Consider the following 16,363-nt stretch of genomic DNA (forward strand, 5'->3'; position numbering starts at 1 on the left):
ATCGGCAACCCCGAGGGACTGCTTGTGCAGCCCACTAAATCACATCAAAATGTAGCAGTCAGCAAGAGACCAAACACTACAAAGATGCTATTTATTCCCATTGCAATTTGTTTTACAAGTTACAAGCTTCCATAGTAAAAATTAAAACAGTGCAACATTATTAAATATCTCTAACATTTACACAATGTACATCATTTATAAAATGCCACTGGAACACAATCGTCTGTGGCATTAAAGGCTCTTGGCCATCATCCATTACTAAACTGAAGCCCCCGCTAGAATAAGACTGACATCTTTCAACCATATGTGCAAGTATAACTTAATGTGGGGCCACAAGTCCCAAAGCTATTGGATTCAATACGGCAGCATGCTGATTGCCAATAACAAACAGAAAGATTTACTTTGGAAATCTAGGGAGGAAAATAACAGGAGATTACAGTCTACCTTCTTTTCAAAAACAAAAAGGTCAATGCAGTATTGGAAGGTCCACCTTAATTACACCAGGAAGGCAGTTTAAAGCTTCAACTTTGAGTAGCAAAAATAAATCTTTGTTATAATGAGTTTGTCCCTCTAGGATTTATCATAACTGGGGGGAGTGGTGGTGGTGCACAGGTTTCTGTTGGAAGGGTAGATCAAATATGCAAAATGACATTTTACAGTAAACTCTGATAATTCAGCACTTTGGTGGTTCCAGATTTCCCAGACCATTGGATGTTATTACTATTAATACCGCAACACACTTTCAATTCATTTTTTGTTAAGATATTGCACAGTGGTTTAATTTCCTGTGAACATGGCAAATTTAAAGAGGGGGTTGGGGGGGGTGGGGGGAAGGAGGAGGAGGAGGAACAGGGCCTTGGCGAGTTTAAAGGGAGCATGGGAAATGGAGACCAGTGAGTCAGGTGCTGAAACATCATGATTTTCTGACACTCGGATAGCTGATTATTAGAGTTTTACTGTAGCTTTTAGACTGTAGTTATTGATGGACATTCCTTGCTACAAATCCAACCAGATGCTATTATCCAATGAACATTCCAATTATAGTGTAAAAATTTCATCTGTTCATCCCAGACGACATACTTAAAAAGTTAAAAATGATGCATTTGTGATGTACTGTCACAATCATACAGTATTTACAAACCAATGGACAGATTACTATTGCACCAATATTTACTCCATTTTGCCTCATTCAGATCTAATGATGGACCAAAAACACAAATCAGGTCACCGGAAGTTGTACCAATGCCCCTTTCAGCCTCTGGGACTACCCGAGAACTTTGCATCACCATGTACGAGGGACACATTATGCAGCTAACTGCAGTCACAGTCATTGAAAACAGACCAGTAAGGACGCATGATGGGGCAGTGGGAGGCAATGAGGAACCGAATTAATATTTGCGACAGCTTGAAAAATGAGAATCATATCAACACGTGTACTGTTCATCACACAGCTTCACCAGAAAGCAAGGCCAGGGTCAAGTCATCAGAACTCCATCAGCTGCTGACAACTTAAACCCATGATTCTGCATTTTAGCACAAACAAGATACAGCGGCAAACATTTCAGCTTTAAGCAGGGGAACTGGTGTAAGACTTAACTTTTTTTTGGCCTAGTTTTCTTTTAAAATGACAAACTTTCAAACTTTCTCTCAGCTGGCTGCTATTATCAGAGGCTCCCACTCTGATCGAACTGTACGATTTCATCCCCAAAAGTAATTTTTTTTACAAAATGTGTTTCTCACAGAATACATGCATACAAGCTTTAAAATAATGAGGTGGGAGTATTAACACTGCCTTACTTTGCTCTTCACTCTAACCAGAGATCTGGGTAATCTCCAACGCTTTTCAATGGAACTGTGAATATTTTTAACAAGACTGCAAGATCAAGGGTATGCAGGAGAGTGGTAGTGAGGTACAAGATCAGCTATGATCTTATGGAATGGTAGCACAGGCACGAGGGGCCAAATGGCCTTCCCCTGTTGCCATTTTTTCTCAGCTACTCAGTGTGGAACAGTACATTGTGGGATGGTCAGACGAAGACTGACAGCTGTTCCTCAGTTGCACATCAGCAGCTTGCCTCAGCTTTGCCATGAGATGCAGCTTTAGAGTGGGGCGATATAGAAGGGGAGAGCAAGGGCTTGGTGAATGGAGTAGGCTCACTCGGGTCAACCACTGCACTCAAAATGTTGTCAACAAATGCTGGCAACATGTCATGCAGAAACAGTGCAAGAACACAACAGAAAGAAAATTAAACAATTAAAATTTTGTTGTGTGGCTTAAACACAAAGCACAGACATTAATTTGTATGAAACTTCTGCTGCACTTTAGCTGGATGAAGGACACACCCAACCTTCAGTCAGGCTGCTGAAGAGCAACTGTGAAGGGTTCTGCTGAGAACCTGGCCAACCACACTTCGAATAGAAGTCTCTGCCACTTTAACCGACTCTCGGCTCCCTCCTCTCTCCACCCTCATATCATGGGGGTAACTCAATATTTGCACATCCTAATGCTCTGGGAGCTGGACCACAGAGGCACCCATATGCTGCACCATTTCCCTGCAAGGAGCTTATGCCACAGATTACAGGAAAGTGGGGTCTGAAGCACTGAAAGGGGTTGCTTATTTGGGCTGGAGAGATATCAGCATGAACTTGAACCTTAAAATCCATCACATCCCTTGTGCTGTCAGAAGCCACCAGAAACCCAAACTACAAATTCCTGGAGGATCTCAGTGATGATACTTGCAGGAACTTTACCCGGCTGCAGAGTTCTTTACTAAAGGTTTCAGCACATGCTGTAAGCAACTATCGTTTCTTTTGCCCATTCATGTAGCTGGCATTGTCCCAGTGAGTTAATGAGCTGTTAGAACATCAACTCCCAAAGCTCTTTCAGCGTGAAGCCTACTGACTTTAGGACTGGGTTAAATTAACTCCCGAAACGTTGGTTAATCAAAAGATAAATCTTGTGTTTCCAGGTTACTGTAACAGTCCAGACTTTGCTGATAGCTGCATTCTGTTCAACACCACCAGCATTTATCTGTTTAAATGCCTGCAAGACTGGGTTTCTGAACAATCCCAAAAGGTGCTCAGCAACAGTTTGAAATTATACCTGTCAAGACCACTGCTGCAGGACTCCCTGCAGAGTCCACTGTCTCAGCTCAGTCCTGCTGGGATTTCCAAGCACTTACACGGGGGGACCCTGAGCTCTTGGGCTTGGAATTGATTTCAATGGAGACTGCAGGGCCCCGGGACGGAATGGGAGGAGCAGGTTCATTTCTTAAAGAGGACTGGTTTTGTTTCATGTCTTTAATCACCAATTGCTTTTAGCTGATATAAACTTAATTTATCCTTAATTTTATATTTAGTTTTTTGATTCCTCGTGCATTCTAACATTTAAAAATGTTCAGCTTTTACACACAGCAAAACCAGGGCAGGGCCTTGCTAGCAGTCAAAGTTTGAGGGCAGGGTGAAGGCCCTGGCTCCTCTCAAACCTTGCCACTAGAATCTGGGATGTTTCACACCAGCAAGATGAGCCTTCTGCATCTGGACCAGTTATGTTTGGGCAGCAGATGACAATTGTGGGCAGTGGACTTCACCTGCAAAGTCTGGTCAAACATCACTCTGGCATGTCGATCTCAATGATTTGTTCAATGCAGGGCACCCTTCATCAGTCTACAACTAAGGACTACATCAATGGAGATATGTCACTCCCCCTGCATCACATACAAGTGGCTGGGCAACCGTAAGGGATGTTTTCTGCACGTAATCTCATATTGAACTTAACAGAGCTAAGTGATTTTTTTTTGAAGTCCTTATTTACTCCTGCCAAAATAGCTTTGCTTGTTGAACCTGAGTCTTGTATACAGCTGTTTTCTAAATGCAAAACACCTGGAATCAGATTGCCTTCCAAAGCTGCTCACTGCCCTCGAACAACTACAGTTACAGGGCCATGAAAGATAATGTGACAAAATAACACAAGACTTGTATCAAGTCTTACATGAAATAGCTTCAGAATCAAAGACTGTCTGGCTTCCTGTCTGAGACAATATTTGTTATCAGTGAGGTATACATTTCAAAGGCATGATAATGATTTTGGAAAGAGCTGATGCAGTTTCTCAAAAACAAAACAATTTTCTATAATCACTGAATTGAACAGTGTTGCAAGAGAACTAATTTGGCATCTTGGAGGGCTTGTGTAAGGACTTGCACAGGCATTTTGCGTAATACAAGATAAAACAACTGCTACGCTGGCAGTTTATGCTCCCATCTGTTAGTGGTTCTGCTTTCTTCAATAAACCTTGCTGGAAATCAAAACACTTCCCGAAACTCAGTGGAGTTTAGTGACTACAGTTCCTAGGGTGGTAAACACACCACACAAATCAGGCGCTGTACAAATAATACTCGTGGTAGGTGCCAATTTATGCACTTGTACTACTTTGTATGATACATGTTATCAAACGAGCAAGTCTTTGTGCAAAGACGTCTCAAGGTGATATTAGTGTAACAATTCTTGCACTACATCAGTGCAAGGGTCGACTCCATTCTGGAAATATTAAAGCTTCAGTCATTAAACAGCTACAGAGACATGTGGAAACTGGAGAGGTGATGGTGAAAGGAAAATGTGCAGGACACTGAATAACATCCAAACTAGTACATGAAGCCAAGTCATCTCTACAACACAAGGTGTCCAATACTTCAAAGGATTAGCAATTTAACATGGGCTAACCAAAATGACAGTTTTGGACAAGATGCACTGGAGAATCCTGTGCCCATACAGACATGTTAATCCACCAGTGCATGGCACACTGCTTTAAAATTCAGTAGCAGCCAAGGTCTAATGTGCTGGGCGCTACTGAACTGACCATACACCAGGGCAAGTTCTTTGCCTACAACACTGCACCAGTGCAGAGGGCATGATGATAAATGGGTTCAGGTTGGTGGGAGGGGTACTCGTGTTTGGACTGTGATAGGTGCACAGGGACTGGTGGTTTTAAGCTGGGGTCTCCAATTTGAAAGTGTGTGTAGTGGAGGAGCGGATTGTGTCGTGAGATTGGTGATGGTGAGGAAAGTGAGAGGTTGGAGGGAACCTGCAAAAGGCAGGAGGGTAAGTAGGGGACCTACCTGAATAGGGTTCACAGCAATGGGCGAGGACATGCTCAGACTGTGGAACCGTGCACGGGCCGAGAATTCCCAACAGCAGCACACTTCAGGATCACGTTGACTAATTTCTCCCAGCAATTACTCTTAAAGAACGTCACACGGGTGTGATGTTATACTGTATACATCCGACATCGAAGTGCGTCAGCAGAAAATAAGTGGTTCACGACCAGAAGTGCCCAATCGAAATTCCAGTGTTGTAATTTAACCCAGAGAGCATCATAATCAGCCTTCACTCCAGAGGGGGAGACACCATGCTTTTCATTTGCACAGCTTAAAATAGGCTGAACTTCAATTGTACATGTGGATTGAAAGCTACAGCTACCCAGGTGGAAAGGACAAACAAGGGGGTCAAGTTCCTTCATCTTCCCTTTAAACTACTGATTATAATGAATCAAAAGATGAATACACTTCCACTGTAGCTGCTGCCAAGTAATGACCCTTCCTAAGGACCTAGAATCTCAACGTTTACCTTCCGTGAAGCTTGCTGTGTAGTTCAGAGACAGAGCTGCTGTGACAATGTGATTCAAGTTCAGCACAGGCTCAGGGCAGCTCACTTTGTATGGCAGGGTGTACATTCCATGGCTCTATAATTGTAGAAATCTGGAGTGGCTGAATAGAAAGATGAGAAGCTGCAGCACTCTTTTGCTGTGTTGTTCTGACTGGGAGTTGCAATCCATCAGTCTCAGAGCACAGTGCATGAGCAACTACTATTCATTTCTCGTTTCACAGACTAAGCATGTTAAGTGCTAGTAAACTGAGCTCTGGTGAAAAGTCGTCAACCTGAAATATTAACCCTTTCCCCACAGATACTGCCGGAGTACTTCCAGCATTGTGTTTTTATCTCAGATTTCCAGCATATGCAACAATTTGCTTTTGGAATGATCCAGTCAAGTTGAGCAATCAATTCTTTCACTGATAAATCACAGCAGGTGAGTTGCTGATTTGAAACATTTAACCCACCCCCTCACCTTGTCCAATGTAGAGTTACTTTGGGTACAATCCATAATGCCTCTCAAATTAAATACAAATCTACCTGGCACTGCATAGACATACAAGGGCATACACATATATACAAAAACACATGCTAGGTACTGCATTCAGCTGGGTGTGCTTGGCTGGGCTTGAGAAAGCAAATCCTGATTCTGGTTGGGTCACTAACCTAAAGTCATAAAGCACCTCCCAGCAGCGTGCAGAAGCAACCCTGGCTGAGTGCAAAGGGGTTCCCTGCTGCCTACTGGTTACTGCTCCTGCAGCTCGGAAGTCCACAAGATGGAAGGAATTTAAAAATGGGAGGCAGCGATAAGACTCCTGCTTCCTAAGACACTTAAGGGCTCTGATTATATTACATTATTGAATATCACCCGAAAGCCCCAAAACTGGAAAAGGTAACAACCCCTAAACAAGTCCTTGTGGGAAGGTTTCACAATTTGCTTGTAAAGCCACAACCAATGTCATTTCCTTTACTGAAGCGTCAGTTCCTCACCTCTATCACGGAGATGCAGCCTCTGGGCACAGGCTGACAGACACGCATGGTGAGAAAGAGACGCAGTGTTGAGGTTCTCTCCAGTTACTGGAGACCGATTTTGCTTCAGCGTTTTTTTCCATTTTAACTTGCACGACCGTGCATTTCTGGGTACCACTTCCTGAAGCGTCACACTCCTATCTCTACGCCCTGTGTGTTTGTCCTGAGGTATCTGGTAAACCCCCTCAATTGACACGAGGTTGGTAATTTCTAGTGCAGTTTTGAAGTCTTCACGCAGTAGTAATGCGGTGCTTTGTGGGCCAGCTCCTTGACCTGACCTGTCTGAAGTCAGTCGAGAAGCTGCCCCTCCTCTGCAGTTGGCAGTCTGGCTCGTCAGCACTTATCCCAGTGTCAGAATGGAGAATTCATTCCCAGCTTGGTTTCAAACTGTAGCTTTTGCCTCTTCTGGTAACGGTCTCGTACTCTAAAGGAATAGTGGAAACATTCCAGTTAAGTGCATTTAAGTGCGGAGTTAATGAAGCACAGTAGAATATCCCCAAGGAGATGTTAGCAAATCAGTTGTATTTTTATGACTCTCTTTACAGCTCCACAGTCACTTTTACTATTAATGTTACATTATTCACAGATCTTTTAAGCCAAGTTCAAATTCTCTAACTGAGGTGAAATCACATTGCTTGAATTGGTCATTACCTCTTCATTAATGTATCCATCATCATTTCAATTACTTGCCTTCAGATTTATACATTTCAAATTTGATCATCCTAAAGAAACAGCTGGTCAAAGAGCATGCAGTCGAGACCAAGGCACCGATTCTGAGGGCATCTAACTAGTCACTAAGGGATAAATTAACTGAAAGAAAACGGTGAACCACCATACTATACCTGGTAATTACCTCATTTTACCTATACTTCCAAGCTCATCAGTAAGTAGTTTATTCACCAAAATATACAAGCCACCCATAAACGTTAAGAGCATTCTGGAGGTGTAGAGCAGACCCAGGACACAGCAATAACCTGTGGTAACCCAAGACACTGCAGCACTGTGACATCAGAACATTGGGAGTGGAAACAAGCAAGATACTGCAACATCTTATAAATTAGGAGAGGGAATCGGACTAATCCAACACACTGCAACATTCCGTAAGATATGAGAAGCGAGTGGAACCCTACACCATGCAATATACAAGGTAACAAAAAATTAAAGGCAGCAAAATATATGATTATGAGCTTGAGTAGTGAAGAAATAGGTTATGAGAATTGCCTGCATGGAATACAAGGGCCCAACTTGCCAGACATGCAAACAAAATCTTTTCACTATCTCAGTACATGTGACAATAATAAACCAGTTAGCACTACCAAGGTTGAAAGGAAGAAGTAAGTAGTAAATTCAGCAATGATGGTGCTTGAATACTGATCAAGAGTCTGGAGTCTAAGCATTAGCAGACACTGCAGAAATTCAATCCAAGCTTCACAAGGAACAAGCAGAGCACCAAGATGTGGGGAACAATGAAGGGCTGAGCAGCCGGAAAGATGGTTAGAGAGAAGAGAATTTTACAATAGATGGTTTAGGAAGCCACCCATAAATGTTAAGAGTATTCTGGAGGTGTAGAGCAGACCCAGGACACATCAATAACCTGTGGGTGAGGAGCTAACCCAAGACACTGCAGCACTGTGACATCAGAACATTGGGAGTGGAAACAAGCAAGACACTGTAACATCTTATAAATTGGAGGAGGGAATCAGACTAATCCAACACACTGCAACATTCCGTGGGATGAGAGAAGCGAATGGAAACCTACTCTACTCCCTATACACTCATGACTGTGTGGCCAGATTCTGCTCTAACTCTATCTACAAGTTTGCAGATGATACCACCGTTGTAGGCCGTATCTCAAACAGTGATGAGTCAGAGTACAGGAAGGAGATAGAGTGCTTAGTGGGATGGTGTCATGACAACAACCTTTCCCTCAATGTCAACAAAACTAAAGAGCTGGTCATTGACTTCAGGAAAGGGGGCGGTGTACATGCACCTGTCTACATCAATGGTGCTGAGGTTGAGAGGGTTGAGAGCTTCAAGTTCCTGGGAGTGAACATCACCAACAGCCTGTCCTGGTCAAATCACGTAGATGCCACGGCCAAGAAAGCTCACCAGTGCCTCTACTTCCTCAGGAGGTTAAAGAAATTTGGTTTGTCCCCTTTGACTCTCACCAACTTTTACAGATGCACCAGAGAAAGCATCCTATCTGGATGTATCACAGCTTGGTACGGCAACTGCTCTGCCCAGGACCGCAAGAAACTGCAGAGAGTTGTGGACACTGCCCAGAGCATCACGGACACCAGCCTCCCCTCCTTGGACTCTGCCTTTACCTCTCGTTGTCTTGGTGAAGCAGCCAGCATAATCAAAGACCCCAACCACCCAGGACATTCTCTCTTCTCTCCTCTCCCATCGGGTAGAAGATACAGGAGCCTGAGGGCACGTATCACCAGACTTAAGGACAGCTTCTACCCCACTGTGATAAGACCATTGAACAGTTCCCTTATACAATGAGATGGACTATGACCTCACAATCTACCCTGCTGTGACCTTGCACCTTATTGCACTGCACTTTTCTCTGTAGCTGTGACACTTTACTCTGTACTGTTATTGTTTTTACCTGTACTACATCAATGCACTCTGTACTGACTCAATGTAACTGCACTGTGTAATGAATTGACCTGTACGATCAGTTTGTAAGACAAGTTTTTCACTGCACCTCGGTACAAGTGACAATAATAAACCAATACCATACAATATCCCACGGTTAAACCAGGGATCCTATAAGATCTGCAACGTACATTTTTTATGATGAATTAATATCACGAACATTTTTAGCTTCATAAAAATAGTATGATTTTGCATTTATTATAGAAATTCACCAAATAACTCAAGTGCCAAGAATGTTCTCAACTTCTTGTGAAAAGGACACCGGCTGTAAACTAGCAACAAGCTCAAAGGCAACTGTTATTTCTGTTCTTTGTAAACCTATGCACTTACCTTATTTCATGTAGTTTGACCACTTCATTGATAAACACCACTAGAATGACAGACAGGAAGCCAAGGAGCCAAGAGATCAACGGGATGTCGCGCAGCTCAAAAGTCAATGGGGTGTCCACATTTTCCCACAGCTTTAAATCCACCAGCACCAGTACAATTTGGCTCACCAGCCTAGAGATCACCAAAGAACAAAGGAAACTGGTTCAAGCACAGACCAATTCAGGTATGCCAATCCACGAGCCCTTTGACAGGACCACATCCATCGTTTGCACGGTTGCACATTGACAGAAAATTTACAGCACTGAAACAGGTCTGCTCCATTGTTCTCCACAGCCCTTCCTCATCTGTTTAATCCAACCTCAATTACACGTATTCCTTTCTTTATAACGTTTCTTTCACTACGTTTTCAGCAGTCTTTAAGTAAAGCGATTCCTGTCAATGACCATCTCACATTGACAGCCCCTGGCTTTAGACTCCCCACAAGTGGAAAACCGGTCTTCTTCACCAAGCTACCTCATACCTTAATACCCTCCATCCATTGACTCAGTACTTCTCCCATTAATCGTTTCTTAAGACATTAATTCTCGTTCAGGGCCAAAATGTGACCCTAATACATGCAGGTGACAACACCAAATAATTCATGGGAGTAGAGAAAATTGCTGTCTCAGTGTAATGCTCAGGGGAAGTTTCACAGGCAGAACAGGATCATGAATACATGTGGGAAACCATCACAATTTTCAGACCGCACAGAGGCCTCTGATGAGGTCAGCTCACTTATCAAGAGCAGCATTTAAACAGGAATCCTTTCTGCTACATTTGGTTCAGTGTTATGGTGTAGAGCTTTTGCAGTTGTTTCTGAATATATTTTGCAGGTTTGTTTTAATGTACCAAAAGGAATTGTACTTCCTCCTAGCACTACTCTGCCGATAGACTGGGTTTATTTCCTTTGGAGAGGAGTTGACTGTGGGGAGACCGGACTGAGGTGTGCAAGGTTGCGAGCAGGGATACGGAGGACAGTAGGAAGCCAATTCCCTGTGACAGGGGTGTCTGGGACGAGAGGACGTGGGTTTGGGTTGGGAGTGGGAGGCTTGGAGAGGATTTGTGGTGGGGCTTTCTCAGCTGGAGTGTGGTTGGATCTGGAGCCCAGTGCCTGGGTGAGTGGTGGAAGCAAAGACTCACAGTCATAAGGATTTAGATGAGTACTTGAACCATCTAGGCATAGAAAGGCCTTGCACTGATAAATGGGATTAGTATAGATGGGTACGTGACGGTTGGCATGGACATGCTGGGCCAAAGGACCCGTTTCTATGCTGTATGACTATGATTCTGAACCCCAGGTGACTTGTGCACATGTTGTGGGTCCAGTAGTCACTCCAAACCATAATACTACATAAAACTTAACTGACCAGAAGAGTGCTGAATAGTTTCCAATTCCATATCATTCCACATTATCCTCACATGGTTAAAGCTTCTTGAATCTTAATGTTCAAGTTTTTTTTTAAAATTGAACTACATTGAGAAATGCTATCTTCAAATAACATTTTAACCTCAAAGTAGTAAATAATTACATAGAAATTGTTTTCTTATGGATTAAAGAAAGTTGCTAAGAATACAATCAGATACATTTTCAAGGAGAATGGATGAACTGTAAAGAAATTAAGGCACAATAATAGACACAACGCAGGGAGCTTTACCTTGCCCGAGATGTCATCTAGAAGTACAAGATAGAACACAAAGAGGAATCTCTATTACACACCTTACCCTGGGTGCATGTTCAAGCTGTGAAGTGCTCTCCTCTGGTGATACTTACACTACAGGTAAAGTGAGACACCACCATAAGTTACTGAAAGGACTTTTCCTCCACAGAGTTTTGGACCGATGAACATGGCTGATGGAAATGCAAACTGCAAATTAGAAACCAACATATTAGCGTACTGTCTATACAAACTAGATTGTTTTATAGTTATACCTGAATAAAGGTAGAAGTACACTTGAATACAATCTCGTGTAATACTTTCTCCACGGTTAGCTTGCTTTGTGACCACATTAAATCTCAGGGTAGCACATGGTCAGAGGTCATAGAGGGATACAGAAAACAGGCCCTTCGGTCCATTGAGTCCACACTGACCATCAACTACCCCTTTACATGAATGCGACATTTTTTCATTCTTCCCACATTCCCATTGATTCCCTCCAGATACCATCACTCACCCGCACCTTATGGGTTATTTACAGTAACCAATTAACCTAGAAACCCACACATCGTTTGGATGTGGGAGGAAATGGGAGCACCTGGAAGAAATCCACACAGTCACAGGGAGAACATGCAAACTCCACACTGACAGTCCCCCAGGTTCAATACTGACCTCTGGTGCTGGCTGCATGGAGTTTGCACGTTCTCTGTGACCGCACGGGTTTCCTCCCACGTCCCAAAGACATGCGGGTCGGCAGGTTAATTAGCCACTGCAAATTGCCCCTAGTTTGTAGGTGAGCGGTAGAGTTTGGTGAGAGATGAAGGGAAGGTGGGGAGAATAAAATGAGCTTAGTGTAGGATTGGTGTAAATGGGGGTTTGACAGTTAGCACAGACTCGATGGATTGAAGGCCTTCTTTCCATGGATCTAGGACAGATTTGACTCAAAAATCTAGCAAAGACAGGACAGCACAAACCGTACAAGGGTCAGACTGCATTCTGGGCCACCTGACTTCCACTATCACCTGTAAAAGGAGGTGAGGGAATAAGAACATTAATTATCCACTTTTGTCTACACTATTGCAAAGTCCGTGGCCTTTGATAAAAAGCATCACATTAGCACAAAGTAATTTGTTAAACGTTATTCAAGGAGAGGGTCGAGGGGAAATATGGCCCAATAAAGTTGGCATAGGATTAGATTGATTCCAGAACAACAGAAATGTTTGCAGTATTTGCGCTAATGTAGCAATACATTATGATAAGTACACAGATAGCATTAATTTATCAAACTCTTGCCTAATTAACAAGCAGTTTTAATAACTGTTTGAAACTTTAATCTACAACATCATGCTGTGGATGCAGGTATATTGAAGTCATGAATAGTAGCAATACAGCCCAATGATGGAACTCATCAGGTTGACCAGGAGAATTACACAAGCTTCTCTTCACCTATCCGATAAACAAAACAGATGACACACAATTTCCATTAACCTTTTATTGCAACCTTGCTGCACCCCACCAAACCACAGCGGTTTACTTTAGCTTGTGGACAAAAACCCATAGGAGCTGGGTCCCCAGGAACAGAGCGAGGGCAGCTCCAACTCTGTCCACTGTACCTCCATAGCTCTGAAAGTTTATAAGAAAGTTTTACAAGCCATAACTGGATTTGAAAAATGTGCAGCAGGAAATTTTACTGGTATGCTTGAGCCTCGCACCTCTCCAGTCAGCTGCACAGAATAAACTTGAATGCAAGATTTGGAAGTTTTGTTCAGGAACCAACACTAAAAACCTTTCCAATCCCGGCTTTCTCACTATCTCCTGTTGTGCATTGTCCTAGTCCAAGCAGTGATTACAGCTCAGCTATACAGTGACATCCTAACTGTTCATGATAGTTACCAAAGACCGGCAAATTCCACCTGTAAAACAGCACAGACCTTTCCCTGAACAAAAGCACTTGGGGATTAAAATGTACTGAAATTTCCCAGCATGCAATTGCACAATTTGTAAAATGGCCCTTTTATCCTACACTCGATAGAAAATTAGATCTAAGTAAACCACCTCAAGGCAATCCAACTGAATTTAGTGGGATTTTATAAATCTAAATGTCAGCTTATTAACCTTCATGGCCCTTGTCCTGCAGAATAGGAATGACTTATTCAATCAATTTTCAGACTGGATTCAATAAACTGCTGTGGGAGAGAATCTTCACAAACTATTGTGGCATATTTTTTCCTTTATAATTGAAACCAGAAAATCACACATTTTTTCACCCTCTCTCACCTTCAATCAGAACCCTCTAATCCATCCTCTTGAACCCAGCGTCACAGCATTGAGGAATTTATCAGAACATTTTTTCCTCTGTGACCCAGGATTTTTTTTCCTTATTTCTCCCAGACTGTCAGACTTTGTTCACTCTTAATGCTCTTGATTTTTCTGTTTCTTTTGTTTCTGTTGGGTGGAAATGCCCGGTGGTGAAACACCAGCCACTGCAAGGTGTGAGGCAGGCTTATAAGGAGCAGTTGGCCTACTAGCTGCCATTTTCTGTAGGCACAGGAGACTGCAGATGCTGGAACCTGGAGCAACAAGCAAGATGCTGGAGGAACTTAGCGGGTTGGGTAGCATCCGTTGAGGGAAATGGACAGTCGACTGAGCCAGATGAAAGAACTCGTCCAGAGATGTTGACTGTCCGTTTCCCTCCATAGATGCTGCCTGCCCCACTGTTTGTTTCAGTTCCCGGTGTTCAGATGAATTACTAGGGCCTGCAGCTGACATACTCAGTTACTTTAACTTGGATTTGGCATCAGTAATGGTCTGGGCCACATTACATGCAACAGGGTTAACAGCTGACTTGAGCCTACACACCAACACAATGCTGAATGGAAAGGCACGTAGTCAGAGTAGAGAAACAGCTCCTTCTGCTCATTGAGTCCACACTGACCATTGTACACCATTTACATTAATCTATACTTATCCCATTTTATTTTCCCCACATCCCCATCAACTTCCCCCATATTCCACCACTACATTCCCCTACACACTAGAGGTAAATTCATCAAGAGAGGTTAGACAGTTTGGGTCTGTATTTGCTAGGAGTTTAGAAGCATGAGGGGAGATCTTATTCAAACATACAAGATCCTAAGGGGGTTTGACAGGTTAGGTGCTGAGATGTTTTCACTAATGGAAGAGTCATGAACAAGGGGTCGTCGTTACAGGAGGCCAGTCATTTAATATCGAGGTGCAGAGAAATTTCTCAACTCAGAGCTAAGTCTCTGGAATTCTCTGCCCCCGAGGGTGGTGGAGGCCAGATCATTAGATACATTTAAGGTGGAGGTAGATAAATATTTGAAAGATTGAAGAATTGAGGGCTCTGGGGAACTGGCACATTTGAGGCCAGCATAGACCAGCCATGATTATACTGAATGTCGGGACAGGCTTGAGGGCCCTGGTGGCCTACTCCTGTGTTGTGTACCAATCTGCAGGCCTTTAGCATGTGGGAATAAACCAGAGCACTCGGGGGAAACACACAGTCACAAGGAGAATGTGCAAACTTCACACAGACAGCACCGGAGATCGGGATTGAACCTGGGTCACTGGAGCTGTGTGGCAGCTGCACTACCAGCTGCACCATCCGAAATATTTTAGCACATTATATGACTAAAACACTGGGTAATGGATATGCAGACAATGAGACAACTGGACAGTTTGGATCTAGTCAGAAGGGAATTTTGTGCTGCCATGTACATTTATGTGCATTGGTTCGAGAAAGTTTTCAAATACCAAGAACTTCAATGGATTGACAACTCGTCTTGCAATTTAACTCAATTTTTCCATTGTGAATCTTTGGTTTAAACAGATATCTCTAGCACGCAAACGTTGCTTGACCTTGTCTTTTAATTACCCAGAAAGTTGAGCTTTCCAGATACATAGCTCCCCAGTGGAGGCAACACTAGACGAGCAGCAAGAACACCTCTGAATCACATTAATCCTACAGCAATCATCGATTTTGGAAGCAAACTGATGATTACCTGTGTGTAGAACAATGAAACAGGCCATCACCTTCTGAGCCAGCAACAATCCATTAGAATACTTGTCAAACCATACTGGTGCTCCCTCTGCAGAACTAGAATAAAAGCATCCCATCAGTCTATCGTGTGTTATCTTTCACTCATCTCAAAATTAACCGTCTACCACACTGCGCAGGACAAGTGTGAAACAGCAGAACAAGGAACTCACCTTCTTTGTTCGTGTGCCCCAGGCCAATGGGCAGGTTTTAGATTGATAACCTTAGATTCAGGAACTTTATCACCTGAACTCCTTCCACAAAATGGGTTTTAGAATATCCCAGAAATTCTCCTTGTTTCTACAATGGCTCCTTATTTATATTGTACTGCACCAGGCTTCCCCAGTTCCTCTTGAGGACGGTGAACTAAAGTTCTACAGGCACAACTTTACTACGCTGCTCCAAAGGCCACTGTTTATGTACAGGTTCAGAGAGCGTGAGCATACCCTGGATTGAAGATTAGAGTGTGAAATAGTATATCCAGTTCTTTCTGGCAGGAACCATCAGGAATCAGATCTCAAAGCAAAGCAAATGAAACTTGGTTTAGCTGTAGGATATTATATCCGTGTATATCAATGGCCTTCATTATCAACTCAGAGTGAGTAGCAAATCAGAAATCTTCAAATTCTAAATAGGTACAGTGCAGCTCAGAATTTTTATTATTTACATTGGATGCTAATCCCACAGCCATCAGCAATCAGCACATTATTTACATTGCTGATAGCTGTGGGATTAGCATCTAATGTGTGTGGGAATGAACTTGACGCTGGGAACTTGTTATTGCTTTCTGACTTTATGGTCCAGTGCAGTCCATCCTCAACCTGCTGCTAACAAGGAAACTACTATTGCCACGTAATACACTGGGCATTAGGTGGTGATAACAAGATAACTGCACAGAACTTTGCCTTAGTGATTTTTCCACACAGATCCCAGGATGCACTG

General features: G+C 43.0%; 1 protein-coding gene across 1 annotated transcript in view; it reads right to left on the bottom strand.

Moving 5' to 3' along the window:
- Nucleotides 1-74: 74 nt before the first annotated feature.
- Nucleotides 75-16,363, bottom strand: part of tmem94 (transmembrane protein 94) — a 93,400-nt gene continuing 77,111 nt past the window's right edge. Inside the window, 4 exon segments of the mRNA XM_052033348.1 lie at nt 75-7,100; nt 9,671-9,841; nt 11,481-11,574; nt 15,387-15,481. Coding sequence (XP_051889308.1) covers nt 7,028-7,100; nt 9,671-9,841; nt 11,481-11,574; nt 15,387-15,481 — 433 coding nt within the window. The 3' untranslated portion in view covers nt 75-7,027.

The sequence above is a fragment of the Pristis pectinata genome, chromosome 18 (genome assembly GCF_009764475.1).
Source record: "Pristis pectinata isolate sPriPec2 chromosome 18, sPriPec2.1.pri, whole genome shotgun sequence".
NCBI classification, from domain to species: Eukaryota; Metazoa; Chordata; class Chondrichthyes; order Rhinopristiformes; family Pristidae; genus Pristis; species Pristis pectinata.